This window comes from Poromitra crassiceps, assembly GCF_964638095.1.
Source record: "Poromitra crassiceps genome assembly, chromosome: 15".
In the NCBI taxonomy this organism is placed as follows: domain Eukaryota; kingdom Metazoa; phylum Chordata; class Actinopteri; order Beryciformes; family Melamphaidae; genus Poromitra; species Poromitra crassiceps.
In genome coordinates, this window is record NC_139634.1 from 27,961,123 (window position 1) to 27,985,526 (window position 24,404).

General features: G+C 43.2%; 1 protein-coding gene across 1 annotated transcript in view; it reads left to right on the forward strand.

The window, feature by feature from the left end:
- Window positions 1-24,404, forward strand: part of diaph2 (diaphanous-related formin 2) — a 568,359-nt gene that overhangs the window by 167,154 nt on the left and 376,801 nt on the right. The window contains exons 14-21 of the mRNA XM_083651834.1: window positions 74-210; window positions 3,355-3,463; window positions 7,797-7,907; window positions 9,522-9,652; window positions 13,209-13,325; window positions 17,530-17,648; window positions 18,848-18,912; window positions 20,396-20,500. Of these exons, the coding sequence (XP_083507960.1) occupies window positions 74-210; window positions 3,355-3,463; window positions 7,797-7,907; window positions 9,522-9,652; window positions 13,209-13,325; window positions 17,530-17,648; window positions 18,848-18,912; window positions 20,396-20,500 (894 nt within the window). The remainder of the gene's footprint in view (window positions 1-73; window positions 211-3,354; window positions 3,464-7,796; window positions 7,908-9,521; window positions 9,653-13,208; window positions 13,326-17,529; window positions 17,649-18,847; window positions 18,913-20,395; window positions 20,501-24,404) is intronic.

Consider the following 24,404-nt stretch of genomic DNA (forward strand, 5'->3'; position numbering starts at 1 on the left):
AAATGCTCTCATTAATTAATACCCAGTGGACTTTTTCCCTCCCTCCTTCCTCCTCCCCTCCATGTCTCACCAGTACGGGCTGCAAAGGATTCTGGGAGATGAGCGCAGCCTGTTGTTGCTGGCACGGGCGATTGACCCGAAACAGACCAACATGATGACTGAGATTGTCAAAATCCTATCTGCTGTCTGCATCATTGGAGAGGAAAACATGTGAGTTTAATCTACTGTACCTGGTCGCTCATCACTTTTTCCTCAAAACTCCTGCCCTTGCCAACATACAGTACTGCTCTTGCGTCTTGCGAACAGACATATTTCTAGGCAGCCTATCAAATGTCCACCCACATCACATTTAATTGCTCTCAACAGAATCTCCATTAAGATGAGGCTTTTATCACAGTTATGTGCCTTTGGTAGCTTTGCAGCATCTAGCTTCCACTGAAAGTCAGGTTGTTTAGACAAATCGCTGCTAAGTAGGAGAGGCGGTTTCTCACCTCATCAGCTCATACAGCTGATATGGAAACACCACAGCAACACTGCATTGCAAGGCGAGAACAGTTGTTGTTGCAGCTTAGAACTCTGAATGACAGCAGCTGTGAGGTAATACCGTCAAAGAGGAGGGCCATCTCAGAAGACATCCTCCATGATGTCTTCAGAAAGGACGGGAAACATAGAGGCCACAGCTGGAAACAAAGGAAAGGACCACTTCCTCCTATTTAGAATGCCACCACTGTGCTGCGAGCTTCTCCCACCGGGTGGCATGTTCTCATACAGAGATCACATAACATGCATACATGTTTACCCATCCAACTCCCCCGTGTTGGATTTGCAGCCGACCTCGGGTAGCATAGCAAAGTGCCGGGTCAGACGATGCAGTTTAGAGTGTTTAATGTGTTGAACTGCTCGGTGTCGTTTGCCATGGACACACAGTCTGGCTGACAGATTATAAATGGAATCCAGGGGAGTGCTTTTTATTGCGTTTTCCTGACAGAGCTGGACTGGAATAACAATGGCACTTCAAAGTCAGTTGGCATGCATTGGTGGAAATAAACAAACCTTCAAATTGTGTTGGAGAAGCTGAGTTCAGCATTGTGTCTCGCATCTCTGTCCATCCGTATAGGCCTCTTTGGTTGTGGCTCTGACCCTTGCTGTGATTGCTCATGGTTTCCTAACCCCATATTATCTTCTAGGAGCTGAATATCTCCTATCACAGTCACCACTCTCCATCCTACACAGACAGAGGCGATGCACACAAACACAGAGTCTGCTAGGGTTGTCACGATACTAGAATTTCTAAGTTTGATACGACACCCAGGAAAATATCCATACTCGATGCCATTCTCGATACCACCGGGGGGAAATGACAACACATCAAGAGGCATAAAAATAAACGAAGACCGATGGATGGACAGACGCACGCTTCTGTGTAATCTAGGCCCGATAAAACTCATTACAAACTTTGCACTTACACAGCCGATTAGCCCTGCTCTAGTCATCAGCCTATCACAACACTTTGAGCTTGTTGAAGCACAGATACCCACCAATGATAGTGAGGGAGAAATCAGTAGTATGTTTGATTTTTCATTAAGAGAAAGCACTGCTGGTATTGATACTGTTGCAAATGAGATTTGTGTCCTTTCCAAAGTGTTAGTATCGATACTTATTGATACTATCAGTACCTGTTGCAAATGAGTACAGTATTGTATCCGTTTCAAATCAATACTTTTGACAACCGCACACACAGACATCCACACATCCACTGTTTAAGCAGATACAGTTTGCACAAACAGTACACACACACACACACACACACACACACACACACGCACCTGTCTCCCTCTCTTCTAAAGTAACCGAGAACGTGTTGAAGTTAACGTGTTGATCACAGTTGAGCATTAAAAACACACGTTGTACAAATGAGATTGGAAAGAGTGGAGGCTTCTCTTGCCTGCTCAGAAAGCTCTCTGACAGCCCATGTTGTGACGCCAGCTCATATCCAACACCCACTTTAGCTGACAACATCAAAAGGCAACAGGAGCGTTTAAGCAGATCTATGTAGCTGTGCTTTGAGGCAGCGTCTGAACTGACTTTAAAGCTGCTCAGTATTCAGCCCCCACGCTCGTCTGTGACTTCCTAACCCCTATCAGAGAGAGAGCCCGGCCTCCCTCCACACAGTCACACACATCATGTCCCCTCTGCCTTCAAAGCAATTATTTCTATTTTGACATCCTGGAATTATTATTTTTCTGCTTGATCAAAGCTAATGAGAATAGCGCGGCTTCTAAAAATGTGTGATTATACATGTTTGCAAGCTGAGGTAGCCACATACATGAGAGTAGATGAGGCTTCACAATGAGAAAGAGAGAGGGTGACCTTCTAAAGGCATTATGCTTATTATACATCACATCACATAACTACACAATGCTTACTGTGCTGACATAATGCTTCATTAGACCTCACTCTGCCGTGTGTGTGTGTGTGTGTGTGTGTGTGTGTGTGTGTGTGTGTGTGTGTGTGTGTGTGTGTGTGTGTGTGTGTGAGAGTGAGTGTGAGAGTGAGTGTGAGAGAGTGTGTGCGTGAGTGTGTGAGTGTGTGTGTGTGTGTGTGTGTGTGTGTGTGTGTGTGTGTGTGTGTGTGTGTGAGAGTGAGTGTGAGTGTGAGAGTGAGTGTGAGAGAGTGTGTGTGTGAGTGTGTGTGTGTGTGTGTGTGTGTGTGTGTGTGAGAGTGAGTGTGAGAGTGAGTGTGAGAGAGTGTGTGTGTGAGTGTGTGAGTGTGAGTGTGAGTGTGTGTGTGTGTGTGTGTGTGTGTGTGTGTGTGTGTGTGTGCGTGTGTGTGTGTGAGAGTGAGTGTGTGGGCAACAGCACTTCTCCGTGGTTCACAATTTGGAGTCTGATATTGTCGAATTCACATTTCATAGAGGTGAGCAGAGCTGCCTCGAGCCCTTGCAAGTACTCTCAATTGCTCGCCTTCTCAATAGGTGTATTATTATTTGTCTGTCAGTCGTTGAAATTATTTCCACTGTTAGTGGCCCAGCCAAATACATTTTACGACAATTGCGCTAACATTGACAACTGATCATATCAGCAAGAAAGCCTTTTTCTTGTCACCTTAGCAACAAGCACGAAGGCATCAAATGGATATTATTGCAATAATAGACGACATAGAGATGGAGAGCAGTCGAATTGGCCAGGGTGACCAAAGGCAAACCGAATATGTCCACACCAGGACGCAGGGGGAGATAAGATCCGTGGTGTTTGAGTTGAAAATTGGGAGTAAATGTGCTGTTAGTGAGGTGATCTAAGCATTTGTTGACTTTTGTTTGTGTTTGCCTGCTGCCTGTTCTCTGTGTACCTCCAGCCTGGATAAGATTCTAGCTGCCATGACTATTGCTGCAGAGAGGAACAGCAAGGAGAGATTTGCTCCTATCGTGGAGGGACTGGAGAACCACGAGGCCCAGCAGCTCCAGGTTAGGAGTCACGCACGCACACGCACACGCACACACACACACACACACACACACACACACACACACACACACACACACACACACACATACACACACACACAATATCCTGGTTAAGAAAAGCCTCAACATCAACATCACTGTAATATATAATATGCATAATGGATTCAGCCCAAGCCGTTTATTAGATCATTTCTTTTCAAAGGATAAAAGTAAACTTACGGTTCAGTGGCCAATCTAATGACTGACAAAGACAATAAGCAGACACGTCGTGTGGCAGGCTTACACTATAGTTTGTTTACTCTATAATGAGCATCAGCTCTACTGTTCTCTAGCGTACTTTTCATGATTAATGATATAATCATACTGATTCATATACTGATTAATACCACGCCAAAGTCAAGAACAGAAACAAACAACTCATCCACAAAGGCTCATGAAGCAATAGAGTTTTGCCATGTGCAACGGACAAAAACCTGACCTAATTCAATGTCATTCATGGCCGTTTGTCTTGAAACCCATATTTGATACTGGGACCAGATAGGAATTGACAGTTGTGTCACTCTGGGGCCCGTTGGACCTCGGCCCCTGTTTTCCTCCTCCACGCGTTCCCCTCTGCGTCCTTTCCTGTCTCTGTGTCCACTTTGACAAGCCGCAGCACCTCCGGGCGTGTGATGGAGCCAGTCGCTGTGCTATTGAAATGCACCAGGAGCTCCAGTGCCACCACCTTAATCAACAGCACCTGCTTCACTGAGTAACTCTACTCGAGCGCTCCATTCTCTCTGAGAACACCAGCAAAATCATATTAGTAAACAGCAGAGACATGTTCATTTCTTCTCAACTCTTTCTTTCTCTCCCCCCCCCCCCTCTCTCTCTCTCTCATTCACTTTCTCATTTTTCCTCACATCCGACAAATGCTTCCCTCTGATTTTCTCTCTCTGGCTGTTGTCAAGTGAGGTCTCAGAGGAGCCAGTGAGAAAGGGCAGCTCTAAAGCACCGCACCTGTCTTCATTCCTGCTGCTATCCTTCAATAGCGGTGGAAAAAACAACAACAACAGCAGCAACAACACAAATCCCACTTACAACACAAACACATAGGAATGACTTTTCTCATTTCAGGGTTTGTGAAGACATGAAGGAAACTGATGCAGTGTGGGGGGGGATCAGCACAGGAAGTAGAAATCCTTTTGATTAGGAGGCAGTTGTTTTTTCCTTTAAATATTTGCTGTTAATGAAATGAAGCTCTACTAATTGTGAAGTAAATTAAAATACTTTGCTGATGCAGAGAGTTTAAGGAAATGAATAGACCCCCCCCCCCAAAAAAAATAAGTAAAAAATAAATAAATAAAAGAGATGTGCTGTAGAAGCAGACTTTGCTAATGTGATTAAAATGTGTTTTGCTTTGGTTCAGACTTTGCTCCACTGCCGAGCAACAGAGAAAGCTTGCATTCCAACTTTAAAACCATCTCTCAGCAGTGCCACTTTTAATTACACTGTTTGTAAATCCCCCCTATGGCACCACTGCCGCTCTCTCAACCTAACACAGTTAATGCCACAGCACCCCCCCCCCCCACACACACACACACACACACCAACCCCCCACCCCAGTTCAACCAAAACTCATTCCACAATACTGACTGAGGTGTTTTGGAGCTGTTTCATGTGAGCATCAATCTGCATGCAGGAGAAATAATTTTTCATGAGCTCCATGGGTTTCCTCACTCAGATAAATCCTGTGAATATTTGGCGAGGTTTCTTTTTACGTGTATGGTCTCTGGTGGGTAAAATGTCAGGCTTCGCTGCACAGATTTTGCTTAAAGGCCCTGAAGCCTGGCTGGAACATGGAGAAGTCTGCCATGTTTCTGGTGCCTGGCACTAGTGGCGTCCTCTCAATGGCCGTGCATCCTTCACTGAAACAAGCCTGTGCTTTCCAGAGGGAACATCTCTGACATATGTCTGCGTGGCATAACAATGTGCCCTCTCTCCCTTCGCCTGGCTAGCATCAACACATTTAATGTCTTGCTGCTACAGTACAACTTAAGGGTAAAACAGAGAAAGAAACAATAAACTGCTGTTCACTCCAGATGGCTATTGTTCTGAATTAACCAGGCAAAAACAGATGTGTTTTAGCATGTATGATTGTAGCTGTAATGGATTAAAAGAACATTGAGTGTAATTAACAAAAAGTATATACAAAATGTCAAGGTCACTTTTAAAGCTCCTGTGTGTGTGGAATATTTGCCACAATATATCGTTCTTAACACATTGACTGCCAGCCGTTTTTTTTTTGCTGTAGGTAGCTTTTGCCAAGCCGTTTTTTTGAGGATTCTGGCTCATTTTACAAGAGCCGAGGATTCTTTTCTGCTTGGAGTTTGTCAACACAAAGTTCACAAAAGTACTAATAGAATGTGTGCTTTCTCTGTCTAAAAGAGTTAGTTTGTAGAGTTAGTAGTTATGTAGATATTAGCCGTTGAGTACAGCATGGTTTTAGCGTCTGAGACAGGAAGCTGAGATAATCGCAGTTTTGTGAAATTCAATCAAACAGGCAGAACAGTCACTTTAACCATTTATTTTTGGCATCAGTGAGAGATCAGACATCCAAACAATATAGTTCCGAACGCCCTCTCCTTCAACTCCTCCCTCCGTGGGCGTGTCTAGTGGCTTTCAGCCTGCGTTTGTCACAAGCAGTGCTCTGCTGCTGGGAGTTTGAGCAGCGTCCCTCCCTGGCAGCGAGTTTGAGCAGCCTCCCTCCCTGGCAGCGAGTGTGGATAGGTCTCACTCGTCTCTTGGGTTTGAGAGCCCCGATGAAGCCCCGTGCGACTCTAGGCTTTATGCTGCCCACACAGTCCATTTCTGGAACCCCCCACCGCAGCAGCGCGAAAGCGTCCCCGCCTACAGTATGAGAATGAGGCTCGTTCGTTTCTGACTGTAAAATCGCCAAGCCATTTCCTTGTGAATGGAGGAAGCAGCCGCGGGAGGCGGCTGCTTTTGGTTGACTTTATCTCTGTCGGGAGAGGACCGTCGCCACCTAGCTGGTCGGTAAAATAGATTATACACATTCAATACTTCCAATATCTCCATAGGAGACGCGGGGGGGCATTGATCCACGTAGCACCGTCAAAAAAAAAATTTTTTTTTTTTTGACGACTCAACTCGTCGTTGGCAGTGAACAGCTGGATTGTGTTTGACGACTCAACTCGTTGTTGGCAATGAATGTGTTAAATTAATTCTGATTCCATAATCTTTTAACATGTCTGTAGAGAAAATAGCCACCACAGTTACAGACACACATTGTAATATGGGCACTGGGTGAGCAAGCATCACTGAAATCACACTGAGAGAGTATTGGGCAAACATTATACATTATAGACAACATTTATACATTCTAAACCTGAGCTTTGCTACAGTAGCTCAATGTAATAGTAACTAAACTATTCGACAGAATATTCTTTTGATTTTGTTACATTCACTGAATATGAGGTGAGAAAAATGCAGATTGACTGACTAATCTGAATCTGGAGGAACATGTCTTGCAACGTGAGAAAAACTGCTCGCCTCCTTGCACAAGTTTATTCCAGTTCCATTATTCAGTTTAGATTATGACAATTCCATGTTACACGCTCTGCAGTCTACCACGAAGAGAAGAGGGTCACCAAAGTCATCAAGTTTCAAAATCTACGGGTAGCAGGTTTAAAGAGCAGAAAAATAATGCCACAGAAAGCACCCATTGTTGTGGCTCTTATTAATAAAACATACACACCGACAGTAGTGCAGAGGGTCAAGGTTTCCAAAGACAACTTTTCACGTGTCGTCCATGGGAATCCTTCAGCTTGTTATCGATTGTCTGTCTGAGGAAAACTCTGTCTTACCCGGGGCTTGCTCCCCCGAGCCGCCTTACAGCTCGTTAAAACCCATCAGCGATTTCCTCTTGGCCACCCCTCTCCCACCCTCCCACCCCTCTCCCACCCTCCCACCCCTCCCGCACACTCCTTTCACCTCTCTCCTTATCCAATAAATCAATTAATAATGCACATGTGGTCAATGGACTCACCAAACCTCCAACTACACTCTCTCTCTTTTCTGTGCTCTTCTTTTTTGGCCAGGGAATGGGATGGAATGGTTCCTCTCCTCCTACCTATTGTATCATACATTTGATATCATTTTAATTCAATTCTAGCACCAATCAAACACCCTAAAACACATCTGTTTTCTACAACTTGATGTTCTTTGCAAGAGATGTCATCAAGTGGTTTTCTAATTCTGTTCTTATTTGTGTACGTATGTACGTGCGTCTCTCTGTCTGTCTGTCTGTCTGTCTGTTGGATCTACCACACAGGTTGCATGTATGCAGCTGATTAACGCCCTGGTTACGTCCCCTGATGACCTGGACTTCAGGATACATCTACGCAATGAATTCCTAAGATGTGGTCTCAAGAAGACCCTGCCTGTGAGTTATCAGAATATCAAACAAAATATGGCAATATTAGTTCCATGCATGTGGTAATCATTGTTTACAGGAATAGGTTTGTTAAGCCGTCTACAATAATAACAATAATGGTCCAGTAATATTCCTGGTGGTGTCATGGAAACTGATGTAGCCCAAAATATGTATTTACCTGCCAATCGTTACTTTTTTCCAATGTGAATCATTTCCATTCTGTCAACACACAGTCATGACTCATGTTTCTCCCTTGGTATTTCTGTTGCTGCTCGGTAACTTTGTCACAGTTTTTCCACTACTGCTACTTTAGAGATTCAAATACACCCTAACTCTATCTAGAACATCTAGTCTGAGAACTTCATTTACATTTACAGTGTATATGTGAGACATTCCTTTTTGCCTTCTCTGCAATAAACAATTTATGAGCTCATATAATTACAGTACTGTATATGCAGTGAGACATACTGTATGCCACGACACAACATCACAGTCCCACTGAATATAGCTAAGTTTACAATAGTTACCTTCTCCTGTCCGATGTCCATTTAGTACTATTATCAATATTATTGTCATTGTTATTGTTATTGTTATTGTTATTGTTATTGTTATTGTTATTGTTATTATTAGTATGAGTGTGAGTATTCACCTCACTCCTACTGTAGGCAGCACATCAGTGATCAGGGCTCTCTAGCTGCCATCATTATATCAGTGAGCCTCCACATCTTTACGTGAGCTCCCACTCATCACTCAAGGCCTCGTTTGTAGCGAGTGGGGTGAAGGTGTCACGGTGCCAGTTGTTCATAAGTCATCCCAGCTGCAACTGTTGATTATTACTGTCATTACTTTAATTATCTCCATTTCTGCCCGCCGATATGAAAGAGTCTCAGTGTACAGTCATTTATGAATGCCACGTTCGCCGCTTTTAATACAGGCATTTAAGCTGACGCCCCAAACATCTAATTATGAATTATGCTCAGGAGCCAGCATAGCTGTTGGCAGTAGTGAAAAAGTGAACACCACTGAAAAAAAAGAAAACACAATTTGTTTTGTTCCTGTAGTCCTTGACGCAGGTTTTTGGCCCTCCTGCTCCTGCTCCTCTCCTACCTCCCCCTCCTGTTTGTGGCATTGTGCAGCTCTCTCCGAACCAGCGTTGCTTAAGACAGATGGCGAACCCAAGAAACGGTGCAGGATGATTGATAGCTGCAGAAATTGGGTTACATTTGGCCCTGTCTCAGTCTGTAAACTCTACTGCCGGTGATTCATAGAGAAGTGGTAAAGAGCACCCCCACAGCCCCTGGTGGCAGGAACAGGTGTGCAGGAATAGGTACAGTCTGGAATACCTAGTTGAGATGGTTCAGGCAGGGCAACCATCCCACTTCTCTGTACAGGGAAACCAATACTCTGGTGTTACAGTTGTCCAGAATAGAATTGGTTCACAGTAACACATACAAATCTGACTAGATTCAAATTTGCGAATACTTCTAACTAGTAAACCACAACAATCTAAATGCTTTTCAGACAGTTAATCTACAATGACCCCAAATGCTATTCATATCTAGAGAGAAGATGACCTTTTGAAATGCGCCCCATTCTTAATGATCTATGTCTGACTCATTCTAGGAGCTAAAAGAGACAGAGGAGCTAGACATCCAGCTGAAGGTGTTCAATGAGAACAAGGAGGAAGACTCTATCGAACTCTCCCATCGCCTTGACGACATCCGTGCCGAGATGGAATATCCTTTTGTTGCCCTGTGTATGAATATGCACATGAATGGAAACAGCAGAGCTGGCAGCAGGAGACAAGTGCATATTGAGGAGATGAGTGGATATTGTGGGCTTGGTCAAGCTTTAAAGGCCAAAGCCGTTCATGACTACTGTAGGTTCATTGGGGCAGGATTTGGGGATCCATTCCACCATATCTAGCTCCATCTCTGACCAGGTATACTACAGTAGGCACAGTAAACAACTGCCATCTTCACCCCCACCTCTGCTCTCCTCCTCTCATCACTTTGATATAAAACATCAATATTTCCTGTTCCTACATTGTGGGAGGTGATATGCTTGTGGAGTTATATAATATTATATGTGACATGGTCTGTTGAAAGGAGTAACAAGTAGGCAAAAGTGAAATTGCACAAATTGAGATTACTCCCCCCCCCCCCCCCTTTTTCCCCTCCCCCCATATTGCACAAGTTTAGATGTTGAACGCACTCAATATAACAAACAACAGTTTTAGGATCACTAAAAGGGCAAACCAAGCTTGTTCACCAACTTTCAGGGTGATTTTCTCTGAATGTTGCTTACGAACATTCAAATAAGCAATAAGCATGATCTTCAACAATTTTCAGATTTCAATGTATGACACATCATTTGAAATCTTACACTCTGCACTTTCATAATCTGCCAAGATTTTCTATCCCTTTAAGTGCTATCACTTCTCTTTTCTTGTTCTTCCATTTTTAGAAAAGTGAGTTTTCTCCTCCAATTCTCTCAAAAGAAAATGGCTCATTTAACTCCAAACTTGTAGAGTACTAGTTGATGACGTGTAATTGAGTCCAGGGTTGGAAACTGGTTCAAGCATTCCAGACGAGAAGCCTTTTTAATAATTCACAGATCTTCTCTAAGGGTATGTATGAAAGCCTGACATGGTGGGCAGAGCGGCAGACATAGCAGACGCTGCTGACATTGTGCTACAGATGTTCATTCCAGCAATCTTTCTCCTCCCGCCAAATCCCACAGTAGCAGCACCGGCGAAATCAGCCACCGAGTGCCGCTGTGAGTGACAGTTCCTGTTGACACGTGGAGGAGAACGCGGGGAGCAGAGAGGGAGGCAAGATGGAGAGAACAGAAAGAGTGTACCTGGCTTAATGATGCGCTTGAGCAGGTTCACAAATGAGAAGGCCCAATGTTTGTTTCCAAGGACAATGTGCTATTGATCTATCTGTGAGCACAATGTGCTATTGATCTATCTGTGAGCTCCGAGCATGACGCGAACGCGCCCCCAAGCTCCCCTCACTCCCCTCTGCTTGCCTAGTTAGAGTAGACTCACGCACGCTAAAGCATGGCATCACGTATACCTGAGCATTGCCTATACAGTATGTGCCTTGTTTCTCCTGGCAGCTTCATGAATATTAACAGAGAGAGAGGCTCGACTCCTCTGTGTCCAGAACCAGGTCCAGGTGCCGAGGAGGTGACTCCAGGCCACTAATGCATATTAATGAGCAATGGTGATTGATTGACCCCACCGCTGACTGGTCTACATCACACCTGACTGCCACGCCATGTTTATTCATGATTTGGACAGGGAGGAAGGGAGAGAAAGAGAGAGGAAAAGAGGAAAAAGGAGTCATCTAATGGATTGGCATTGTTCTACATGAGGTTTATGTCTGCAGCTTAGTGATAGATGGAGCTAGTTGGATACTTTCCCAGTCCAGGCTCCTTCTCATGTCCTCTCAAATGCTGCTGTGGTGAGGCTGTAATTGCATCTCACAGGACTGGTAATTCTCCCCAGGCTTCATCCTCGGCTAATACAGGGGGAGGGAAATGATACTTTAGAGGAGGCTGTATTCCCATCCCTCTCCCTCAAAAAAATGTGATATGGGAAAGGAGTTTAATTACAGACATTGTTGAAGTTAATAGGGAAGTGTCAAACAGTATTTAAAATAATCGATCTGCTCCAGCCCAGCAGCTGTGAGAATGTTCAGTGTGGAGGATAGCATGGGAAGAGGATAATCATGGTTGAGTGCTGTTTTTCCTGAGAAAATACATTATGTGAATTGTTATTGATATTCTGTTGGACGGTCATCAGTCATCAGCTGTTGATGAAAGCTGAAGGTCTGTAATTGTTGTGGGAAACGAGGGAAAAACGGTCACTGAATCTTCCCATTAACCGTTGAAAACATGTCCTTGGACCCGTCTTAATCCTAATAATTAGAGATTATATGTCTAGGTTCCTCTCATTAATCTATCCATATCAGCTATGCGCTTGTGGTAAAAAACATGACTTGCTGTAGCTCACAGGCCTATTATTCAGCTTTGTGCTTTCATTTTAGTCCAATTTTTGAATCCTTAAACTCAACCACCTGCATGTTTGAAAAAGGTCTCTGCATTTAACTGTTATTTTCTGTATCAAAAGCAGAAGGGAGGAGAATAATACAATATGCCATCACAGTGTTGTTGCAATCTGTACACTATGTAAATATTTTAGCACAAATTGTCAAAATCCACACCTCATTTTATGGCGGCAATCAATTGTTCATCTTTTCTCAGCGTAACACAGCACCACCTCCTTAGTCGTCTTGTTTTCTGCATGCATGCACATATTTGAGAGGCTTGCTTATTAGATTTTCTTTTAAACAAGGCAAATCTCAATGCGACAATCCTCCCTTCTCAAGCGAGCAATTTAAATAGTCTCCAAGTTTATTTATTGTCCTGGGTACTTTGCATATTACAGCTACACTTTTTGAATGCTATCAGAAGTTTGAGCAACATAAACCCCTGGAGAAAACTGACCATAAATACGTTTTTTTTCTGAATCAAAGGAAGTATACCGTATATTCAATGTAAAAAAAAAAACTCAATCTGTCTTCAAGAAGCATTATGTAAACCTTTGATAGCTAAACATGAGAGAAATAGACAAAAAAAGACAATCCGATTTAACATTATGCTTTTTTGACATCAAAGCCATCGCTCCTTCCTCCTGGGCAGAGTAGACATAAGACACATAATCAATATTTTTTGCAAGTTTAATAACATGTATTTTCTCTCCTGAGTACAAGTCAGTTTCAATCCTGGAACTGAATTTCAGCAATATTTCTGCCCTGTGAATGATCGGCTTGTCATCACTCTTGCCTTAAAATATTCAAACCAATGGGCTTTTGTGATTAATTTCCTCTGTCTTGAAAGGTTCAGAGTGACAGGTAAACCAGAGGGAGCGTTCTTTATTGGCCATTCGCCTCCTCAAGTTAGCTGTTTACACTCTTTGGCTCCCCGGAGAGAGACCGGATAAGAGGAATCACAGCTCCGTTTGCTTGTGCACAATGATGCCTGTCGGAATGCTTGAGAGGAGAGGGGAAAAAGGCAGAATATCTACAGAATTATTCATGTGCGTAGAATGCAGTATTGCTATAGAGAGATGATAAACAGACGAGCAATGAAGCAGCAATGTAGCAGCCACTAAATCAAGTGTTTGCTAATGAACTCAGATTGGGTGTTTTCTCAACAAGTTGACTTTAACTGTTAAAATATCTTATAAACGTATGAACTTCACTGCCATATTTTATTTCCCCCTTAACCTTGCTTCCTTACTGATATGAATGAGGTGTACCATCTCCTGTCCAACATGGTTAAAGACACAGGATCAGAAGCCTACTTCTTGTCAATCCTTCAGCACCTCTTGCTCATCAGGAACGACTATTACATCAGGTAAGCCTGCGTGGTGCTTTTTGCCCTTGTGTTAGGTTACGTATAAACATACATTAACATACATTAGAGACTGACTCAACAAACTGATCCGCAAGGCCGGCGATGTTGTGGGGGTGGAGCTGGACTCTGTCTGGCAGCAGTGTCAGAGAGGAGGACGCTGTCCAAGTTACATGTCATCTTGGACAATGTCTCCACCACCCACTCCATGACGTGCTGGTCAAGCACAGGAGTGGATTCAGTGCACGACTCATTCCACCCAGATGCACCACAGAGTGCGCCGCTACAGGATGTCATTCCTGCCTGTGGCCATCAAACTTTTCAACTCCTCCCTCAGAGTGTCAGAGACTCTGTCAATAGACTCTGGACCTTGGACTTATTTCACCCCTGTCAGTGAGCTTAATAACGCCGCAATTTATAACTTAGATTTTAAACTGTGCGATATTGATCACATCTAGGTACATATAAAACACATGTATATAAAAGACTCACAATCTCCCATGCATACATGCGTTCACATCTGCAAACAGTACATGTAAGTTCTTACGGTGTAGCTTGATGAAGCTAAAAATATTTGCGACCCCCCCCCCCATTATCTCCCCCCTGTTTGCAACCACTGGAAGCAGAGAAACAAATGATCAGAGTCTGAACATTATTCTGTAGATAGGAGTGATTAAGTCATTATTAAAACGTCAGCCCTGCTCCCTCCTCTGCCACGGGAGTGTAAATATGTCAATCACTGGGCAGAAAGAGCGCCACTCCTCTGTATGGAGTGACACTGATGAATTCACTGCTGCGTCAGGCCTTTTTGCAGAAATAAAATATTTAGAAAAAAAAGGAAGATTGTGAGACGCGGGGAGGATGAGAGAAGACGAGGAGGATGAATTTACCATATACAAGTTGCTGCACCCTTGGAGTTATGAATAATGTATCCCTCATCTAGTCAGAGAAAGTGAGAAATAGAATTCACATTAACCAGCTAGTACAGCCAAGTCCACCTCAGCACTACTGTCCATGTCCCCTACTATGAAGGGATCAGTACCAACGCTCATACAAAATTAATGGGCTTTTTAAAGATATGCTTTTAAAAATACATTTCCTCAGTAGCCATCATGAATGCAGGCACAGGCCTACACACACGCATGCACACACACACACACACACACACACACACACACACACACACACACACACACACACTCAGAGATGCATTCTGACGGAGGCATCTTATTCCGCATACATCACTGCCATGTGAGTTGGGCTGGTGGAAGATGCAGTACTACAGTATACCTACATACATCTCCTTCCAACTGATGCTCATCTTTTTTTCCCTTTCCGTTCTTCGCCATTTGAGCTTGCGTCTTTTCATGTGCTCGCTGAGATTGGGCGGAAGCAGAATTTTAAGTCTATACATTAAAAGTGGATTTTTAGGGAGGTCCTAGTCAGGGGAATGGGCTGGTGGCAATGCACGCTGTCAGTTTTAAATCAGTGGAATGGTGGCAGGCTTATCCACAGGTGTTTGATGACTTTGAAGGCAGATCTGTGTGTCTGCCAATATCCCATCAGAAGTAGAGAATTGGATTCAAAGGTGTATGTTTTGAAATTGATCATACACTTGGCACCATGATTCAACTTCAACAATTCTGGGTCAAATAATAAAGTCTGTACTAAATAAATTGTCTAATAATTTATCAAAGCAATTGAGTTAATATTTTATAACAATAAGATGGTCTACTCTGCACACTGTTCAAACTGTTGAAGTGTTCTGACTAATAATGTCATTTCGACCAAAGCAACATCAGTCGTCGCTCTCCCCTCCGGGGTCTGTTTTCTTTTTGATAATTAATCTCTCAGTGCAAGCCTAATGAATGGGAGCACATCAAACCCAGGCAGTAAATATAGAGCAGATCTCCTCTTTTGGAGCCTGGCGATATGGGGATTACACTGGTTATGTGGAGCAGAGCTGGATCAAGTGGCTGTTGGGGCTGAGCTGAACTGGAAGGAGTGGAGGTGCCAACGTGAAAGAAGAGGTGGGGAATGATGCAGGGGACATATGCTAGCTTCTGGAGCCCAGCCCTGCCCACTGTGGAGGGGCCTGACAGTTCTGGGTCACTCCCTCCTTCCCCCCTTATCTCCACCCAGCTCCGATCTGCTTGGTGGTGGCGGAGGATGGAGGATGGAGGAAAATAGGGCGGCTTATTGAGATAATAATGTGGTGTACATGGGTGACAGTTGTAAGCCGAGTGCCAGGGCAATGTGTGCGCTCTTCACTAGCTTGATCCAATCACGAGTGGGCGAATCCACCAGCTAAAGCTAAACATTTCATGTCATGCCTTCAAAAATATTGCACCTAAATGCTGATTTATTCTGATTTGCATTGGCTCGGCTTGTTATGGCCTGTCCACCCACAAGCTAACAGAATCTTTGAATCTAGCCAATAGTTTGAGTCGAAGCCCAGGAAATGGACATTATTTCATTCATTGTTGATAATAAGTTATACTGTACCATTTATGACATCTGTGCCATTTTACTCAAACTAGTGCAGTGGGCCAATTGTCCGCTCCTTGGTTCCCCAGTGTAGCTGAACACTGAACCCCTTACTCTCCCTGCACAGGTACTACTAACTCTCCCTTGTCTCCCCCCATTCAAACATCAGGCCCCTCCCTTATGTAGGCTATACTACTGTATCTCTCTATTAGGGTATGCATTAGGGTAACTGCCAGCCACGTTATCAAAAGCAAAGACAAGAACAGGCAGATACAGTACTTAGGCAGAGAATAGGATTACAGGAGTAATTCAATATATATATATTTTTAGATATCACTAGACTTCCATTTTTCCTGAAAACTTCAGTGGTATTTGTTCAGCATCATGTGGGGAAAATTCATATTTGGTCTGTAAATACAAAATCCCTCAACAAAAAGGAACATGTGTGTGGGGGGCATAATGCATGTATGTATGTTTGTATGTATGTATACATGTATGTATAAGAGAGAGAGAATATACTAGGCATCTTGCATGCTTGATGCCTAGGCTCGCCCGCTTCGCGGGCTCGCTAACTCGGTCGCTGTGCGGCCTCACCAGCCCTTCAGCTTCCCGAGCTGGTCCTGCAACTTATGCAGCTCGACCGCTGTGTTGGCTCACTTGCTCCCTCGCCCTAATTAAAAAATCCGGCTCCATCAGTTCACCCGGTGCTCTTTACACCCCCTGAGAGTTTCAGCACGATCACACGTAAAACGGCATAGCTGTGGCTGACCACAGAACTTGTGGACATAGCCCACATACTCAATTTTATAGATAGATAGATAGATCGATAGATAGATAGATAGATAGATAGATAGATAGATAGATAATAATTAGAAGGAAAAATACAGTTAGCCTCCATTACAAACTAATGGAACTTTTCTGTCTAAAAATCTAATGGGAACAACAACTGAAAAATGGCTTCACTGATCAACTGACAAAGGACTAAAAGGACTTCATCTTGTACCCCATTTTCAAATCTGGAGCTAGAATATAGGTCCTTTGGTTGTGATCCCAGTTATTAAAATGTTGTCTTCGCTCCATCTACTCAAGTGTAGAGGAAGAGGAAACGAGATATCTTTTTGTGGTCAATGTCATGCGTTGCCACTTTGGAACTCAGGTTAGGTTGACATTGTATTTGCTAAATGTCACTTGCAATTAAAGTTGATAATGTAACTGTGAAAAGGTCACACACCAACCTGTGTGGCGGAACAGGAGTCCCGGCCTGATTCACGCACCCTGCATGACAAGACCAAGCACTCAGTCACACTCCTAACTGGGTGACATGTTTTCCTGGTCACTGTGCTTTCAATTATACACATTACACTAATTACATTTACATTTCAGCTTTTATGGTTACTCTAATTGGCAAAGATGATTGCAAATTATGTAAGAGGGCAAGCATAGCCTGGGCTCCCGTCTGTCACCTTGAAATGGACAGAGTAACAGAGACTTGGTTTCAATGTGCCTATTAATCTGCTTATTTCCAGATCGGGGTAGAGCAAGTAATCACATTTAATAGGGTGCCTATTTTCTCCAGCGGCAACCTTTTCAACGTGGTATTTTGTGACCTCTAGGTTGGATAAGGGGATAATTTGTGGTTAATTGGCCTTGTAGAGTTTGTGTCACTCACATCTGGCTGTGGCTTGTTTCATTGTTTGGCTTGATGTTTCGTGACCCCCAGGCCTCAGTACTACAAGGTGATTGAAGAATGCGTGTCACAGGTGGTCCTGCATCGCAGTGGAATGGACCCTGACTTCGGCTACAGTAAAAGACTAGACGTGGACTTCACCCATCTGATTGGTACCGTTATTTTCCTCTTTGTATTTTTGTTTTTCATTAATTGAACATATGTCTAGGCAAATTGTTTAATCCATTTCCATAATGTTGCGTCTTTGTAAAACATGATTTATGGATCCTAATCTGTCTAAATCATCCTCCAGACCTGTTTTTTTCCCTTTAACTGTGTGCAGCAGGAGGTACAGCACTGATGTTGCTAAAAATGTTTTGATATCCTGCAGTCACTCTCATTATCGTCGAGTTCCCCCTGAGAATCTCCCGACAAACACCTGCAGTGGCTTGACATATAAGATAGGGTTGTCTAATTATTCATGAATAATACATTAGAAGTAAGGTGAGACTATGGTAGAATGATTTCATTTCATTAAAATAGTTTCATTCTTTCTTTGGTGAGAACATTTGTCAGTTATGTTCCTGGAATCAGAGGGAAACATCTACTTGCTCTGCATTACTAATGCGGTCTGTTATTCCTTCAAAACGGAGAAAAGAAATAAATATCACCACTTTTCCTTCCTCTGTCTGTTGTGTCACCTACAGGTTCTGTGACTTGCTAACAAAGGCTCATTAAAAGTTTCTAAACATATTCATAAAAGACAGATGATTTGAGTTTTCTCACTCACTTTGTGTCAAGAGTGTTTTGTTAAATGTATGCTAAAGAACTGCAGAACCATATTTAACATCCTGGTAGATCATGTGAAAGGTGACTTTTTCCACACTCATTTCCTCTCTCTGTGTGTCTCTCTCTCTCTTGTTTTAACATATTCATATCTGCTTTCACTTAAAAGATTCTCAACTATCTGGGACCCGTTTTTGGCCTACTTTGACGAGGTTAAAAGCGACAATTGACTCGCCCAGCTGATTTCTCATGGACCCCTTGCGTGGGATCCCATGCACAACATCTCTTACAAGCACATAATAAGCACCTCACGCGGCTCTTAGCATCTCGTTGTAATATTAGAATGTCGATAATATACTGTATGTATGCCTTTTCTTTCTTTCTTTCTTTCTTTCTTTCTTTCTTTCTTTCTTTCCCTGTGTCTGACTTTGTTAATTTTAGTTTTTTTGTGTTCTAAAAAAACTGGGGAAAAAAAATAATAATAACACATTCATATCAGCTTTAACTGGAAGCCTCACATAAGGTGCTAACATAACTTTGGAAGTAGAGAAGCTTTTGAAGTGACTGCAGCTGTCTTGTCTTGCAGATCAGTGTGTGGATAAATCCAAAGTGGAGGAGAGTGAGCAGAAGGCTGCAGAGTTCTCCAAAAAGGTGAGGCATTAATCACTCCCCCATTCCCCCCTCGGTTGGCCAACTCCCATCAGGAAAGTTTTTCCTCCCCAGAGCTCCCAGACAAGCTATTGATTTCCCATGCCCTGATCAATACCTGGCTGTGACGCTACATGATCCGTATCAGCGTTACAAGGATCAATGGCCATGTTGCAATGTATACTTCTTTGTGCACTGTGCTGGGGCAGAGTTAATGTGCTGCTTCTTTTCACCCAATTCCAACATTTCAAGCTGGCCCTCAAAAGGCTTTTTTTTTTACCACGGCATCCGCTAGCAGAGCCGCGGTCATAAGGAGGCATTTTAGGAGTAACTCAGTCAGTCACTCAGTCCGGGACACTTACTATGGCTATGGAACACTTACTGAGGTGTCCGCTTTGGTGCAAATTCCTGTGAGTTGGTACATCGCAGAGACAGCAAATTGGGTCCAATGAGATATTATGTAATTGTATCCATGAAATAGATCACACCGAGAGTAGGAACAGCCTTGTTATCCTTGTTATACATCTACTGCCTGGCAACATCTAGGGGTCCTGGTTATGTGTTAGAGTCCTGTCCCGCCCTCCCAGCATGCACCCTGCTGGACCAGTGAAATCATTGTCCCGACATGGCTCTCTTTCTGCAGATCCATCAGCACACATGAAAGCTAGGCCTGAAACAAAGGACAACAGGGCTTTAGGGCCAGGAGAGCTATGAATAGAAATTGGCCAGAGATTGTACGATGGTGTGTATTGGTGTCTGTCGATGTGCCTTGCGGCCATTCTCTAGCGACACCCCGCTGTTCACCAACCTCCATGTGTGTGCGCGTGTGTTTACATCTATGTACGTGTGTGTGTTTGTCCGTGTGCACGGACATACTCGTGTGTGTTTACATCTATGTATGTATGTGTGTGTGTTTGTACATGTGCACGGACATACTCGTGTGTGTTTACATCTATGTATGTATGTGTGGGGGTTTGTGCGTGTGCACGGACATACTCGTGTGTGTTTACATCTATGTATGTATGTGTGTGTGTTTGTATGTGTGCACGGACATACTCGTGTGTGTTTACATCTATGTATGTATGTGTGTGTGGTTGTATGTTTGTACGTGTGCACGGACATACTCGTGTGTGTTTACATCTATGTATGTGTGTGTGTGTGTTTGTACGTGTGCACGGACATACTCGTGTGTGTTTACATCTATGTATGTGTGTGTGTTTGTACGTGTGCACGGACATACTCGTGTGTGTTTACATCTATGTATGTGTGTGTGTGTTTGTACGTGTGCACGGACATACTTGTGTGTGTTTACATCTATGTATGTGTGTGTGTTTGTACGTGTGCACGGACATACTCGTGTGTGTTTACATCTATGTATGTGTGTGTGTTTGTACGTGTGCACGGACATACTCGTGTGTGTTTACATCTATGTATGTGTGTGTGTTTGTACGTGTGCACGGACATACTCGTGTGTGTTTTGTTGCAGTTTGATGAGGAGTTCAGTGCACGGCAGGAGGCCCAGGCCGAGTCTCAAAAGAAGGAGGAGAGAATCAAAGAGCTGGAGGGGCAGATCCAGACCCTGCAGTCCCAGGTAAATACATCACGGGAGGGAGGGAGGAGGGAGGGAGGGAGGGAGGAGGAGGGGAGGGAGGGAGGAGGAGGGGAGGGAGGGTGGAGAAGTCCAACACAAATGCCAACTGCACTGCCGAATGGCACCACATTCCCCCAAAGGGATCTTTGATATTGTCTATTTCATGTTTCACAGAAAATCATGAAAAAGAGTAGAAATATTCGATTCACTTTTAATCAGAGTTTGATACAAGTTTACCGTATTTTATTTTTATTTATTTATTTATTTTTTGCACTTTGCATTGAAGGAAATTACTTTGTCTTCGAACCAATGATAGGTAATGTGGCTGCTAGCAAATGACTTATTTGGTCAAAATGATGCCTTTCTACCCCGATCATACATGTGATACTGCTGTAAGTGTGTTTTCATCCATGCAAGAACGTTTGATTTAATAAGAGGTCAATCTCCTCCTTAAGTTGTAGCTCTTTATATGGGCAAATTGCTCCATTGAAGCTTTTCCTATGTAATTCTATCATCACAGAAATGGATTGCATTTCTTTTCTCCACATCTCCACAACGTTTCTTCCCAGGCGAAACCCTTCATTCTGAGCACAGAAAATGACTGCTATTTCCCCCTTAAACCAATTTGAAACACTTCAGTGCTGCCTTTGGACAAAAGGGCAGTTTGCCTCCCTGCTTAGAGAATTTAATATAAAGCAGTGTTGAAAGATGGCATGGCTACATCTATGATGTCAGAGATGAATTTAATATAAAGCAGTGTTGAAAGATGGCATGGCTACATCTATGTCAGAGATTGCTTTTTCCAAACCGTCATCTCCGACCGGTGCTAATGTTGGCACACCCTTTTGTTTCTTAAACTGCACCTGCGTATTTGGTTTGAGCATCAGCAGGACCTTTCTCAGGAGCAACTTACTATTACTTCAGTCCCCCACAGCTCCAGCAATCATTCATCCTCAGTTCCACACCAAATGTTGTCAGATTTAATGTGGTACAAGCTTTGGCCCTGTTCCTGGCCCAAGTCACAAAATGTTTTTCTCCTCAGAACTTCACTTAATTTGTGTTTAGTTCTCACTCCCCCACTTCATACAGTATACCTGAGGGCAGTGTAACCACTTGTTAACTGCCTTTGTGTGCACTGGTTCATCACTCACTGTCCATCCTTATTAATGAGACCATCACAGACTCTGAGGCTTCTCCCCACCCGCTTTGCCTACTCCCCCATTTTCACTCTGGCTCAAGCCCCCTTCCACCTCCTGTCTGACATGAACGGATCAGGCTGTGCTAGCCTTTGCCTGGCCTCTCTCTCCTGCTGGAGCTTTTTATGTTGTGTTTCCAAGTGTTTTCCTCCCATAACACACCTTTCCTTGGCCCTCCCCTGGCAGGCCTCTGTCTTTTGAAGGCTGACTGTTTGTGCTGCATTAACAGGTAGTGTTGCACAGGAAAGCCCCAGAGAGTCAAACCCTCTCTTCCTCTCTTTCTCTGAATACTCCTTCAAAGGCTGGCTACTGCCAGAGAGCTTCACATCAGCAGACATTAGTCTCAGCAGGGAAACATGTAATACGTTCAACACAAACTAGCATGAATGTGGCTGTGAGGGCTTCAGCTGATCGCTCATGTGTCTTGGCATAGCTAAAAAGGAGCATGGACATATACATACATGCTTGACAGGGATACACTTGTGGGCAAATTGCTACTATTATTGAACATCTACTCTGTATTGGTTTCCCAAAATTATTTCCTATTTCTTGCACATGCTGAGGAACAAAAGGCCTTTCCTGCTTTTAATTTAAATTTCCAATATTCTTCACATGTTAATTTGATTTGAATTACAGGGCTGGGTTGCACCAGCTCTGCGTAAGTTCAAACGTAGCCTAGTTTGAGCGTAATGTTACGCATTCCTAAAATTTTAACGGTTGCACCAACTCAAATAGTTCCAACGTAGGCAAGTTACAACTTAAATCTTACACCTAGCCCTTAGTAGGTGTAAAGTCCTCCATAATAGTGGTTGGCATGGTTGAGATAGCAGTTGGGAACTTGGCATGGCACATTGTTTTGAAAGGTGGATGGAGGATGAGGATGTTTGGTGATTAACATTAGCTATTTTAGCTGTGATCTTTAGCTGTTTAACCTCCACTACTGCGTAGCAAAGTGCAGGAGACTTGTTTTTGCACGGCAAAATACAAAATAATATATATATAATATAAAATGAAATAAAAGTTCACTGATTGGCCACAGAAAGACAGAAAGTGAAAATGTATTTTTCTGTGCCAATATTTTGGATTTGGACTTTTTGTTCTACTAGTTAAGATAGCAAAGATTGTGCAATTAAATACAGCTTTAGTGTCAAACTAACTAGTTTCAATGTAACAGATAGACTAACGTAACGTAAAGCCCACCTCCAGTGTATTTTGTCATTTTTTAAGATATTCCATGTGCTGCTGAGTCCTGCCCTGGCCTCTTGATTAGACACACTGTTCACCAGTATTTATTTATTTATTTTACAAATAACCTCATTTTGTGTTAAAAAAGAAGAAGCTGTTGCTAAAAACAGGTGATGGCGTATGACTCAATGGAACGCTATAGTCATACATCATCATGATTGATATACAGTAAATACAGTAAATAGCTAGCATCAGCCACTGGCGTTAGCTAGCTGTTAGCCATTAGCTACGTTTGTTAACGAAGTGTTTGCCAGGCTCAAAGCGCCACCGATAATAACAACTGTTAACCAGTTTGAGTCACGCTCTGTCCATGAAGCCCATTAAAGCTGCATTCAGTGAGGTTTTTGTGTTAAAATAAGTACAGTGCATCCTGTATGTGTCCGCTCTGCATGCAGGGCTACAGGAGAGAAATAGAGGACAGCGGGGGGTTGGGAGTTCCAAGTTACTGACCAAACACTCTGTCAATGATTGCTGTCAGAATATAGAGCCATTTAACACTTATTTTAACATAAAAACAGCTGTTGCCCGGTTTGTTGATAATAAGCAATATTGCTGCTTCTAAACAAACGTTTTACGGAGATACGGGCAAACAGTAATGGCAGCATACTTTTTCAGGTCACTTCCGTTGTATGACTGACAAAGAGTATAATCAAGGTAAGAGGCGAAGCTGTTCTGCTTTCTTTTAACAACAGCGCTGCAGTCATTATGTTGCAGTGGAGCAGACTATTAGCCTTCATTTCTTATCAATGTAAGTTCTTTGGCACAAATCAGATGACGTGGGAGTTTTCATAGAACACCAACGGTTATACAGGTAAGAAAACTGACTGTAGGAGGCCTTTTAAGAGAGAACTTATGGTCAGCTGGTGCAACAGGCTGCAGTTAATGTTTGGGTTGTCAGGGCTAAACTACGGCAGCTCTCTAATACTAATTCATAGTGATCTCATGTTTTTTATGTTAGGCAGTTGTTCACATGCGTTGTCTTGCTTCCTCTGGCAATGAACATAACAACAATGTCCAGTCAGTGGCATCCTTCTCCTGAAGGTTTTGATTCTGCTACTGCAGGAAGACTAGACTGAAGCAGTGCTTTGCAACCTACTCCACATGTGACACAGTGCTGTACAAAGCCATTACCTGCCAGAGGGCAGAACCTTTAACTCTCTGAGGACACACTCAGTTTGTCCATCAAAGCTGCTGTGCCACCTCTGCCGTTTAACTGAATATGAATGAAGTGGGAACTCTGTTCATCTCATCCACAAAGCTCTTCTCAGATAGATATATCAAAAAATAAACGTGTGCTTGTCTGATTCTCTGCTCTTCACCTCGTCTGCGAGTGTGAACCAACACATTTAATGAGAGTCTGTCTCTGGGAACTTTGGCATTGTAACAAGCAGCCCATTTGATGTGTCTGTTTGATTATCCCCCCGATCCAACGGAGTGGAGGTTCTGCCTGTAAACATGGACAA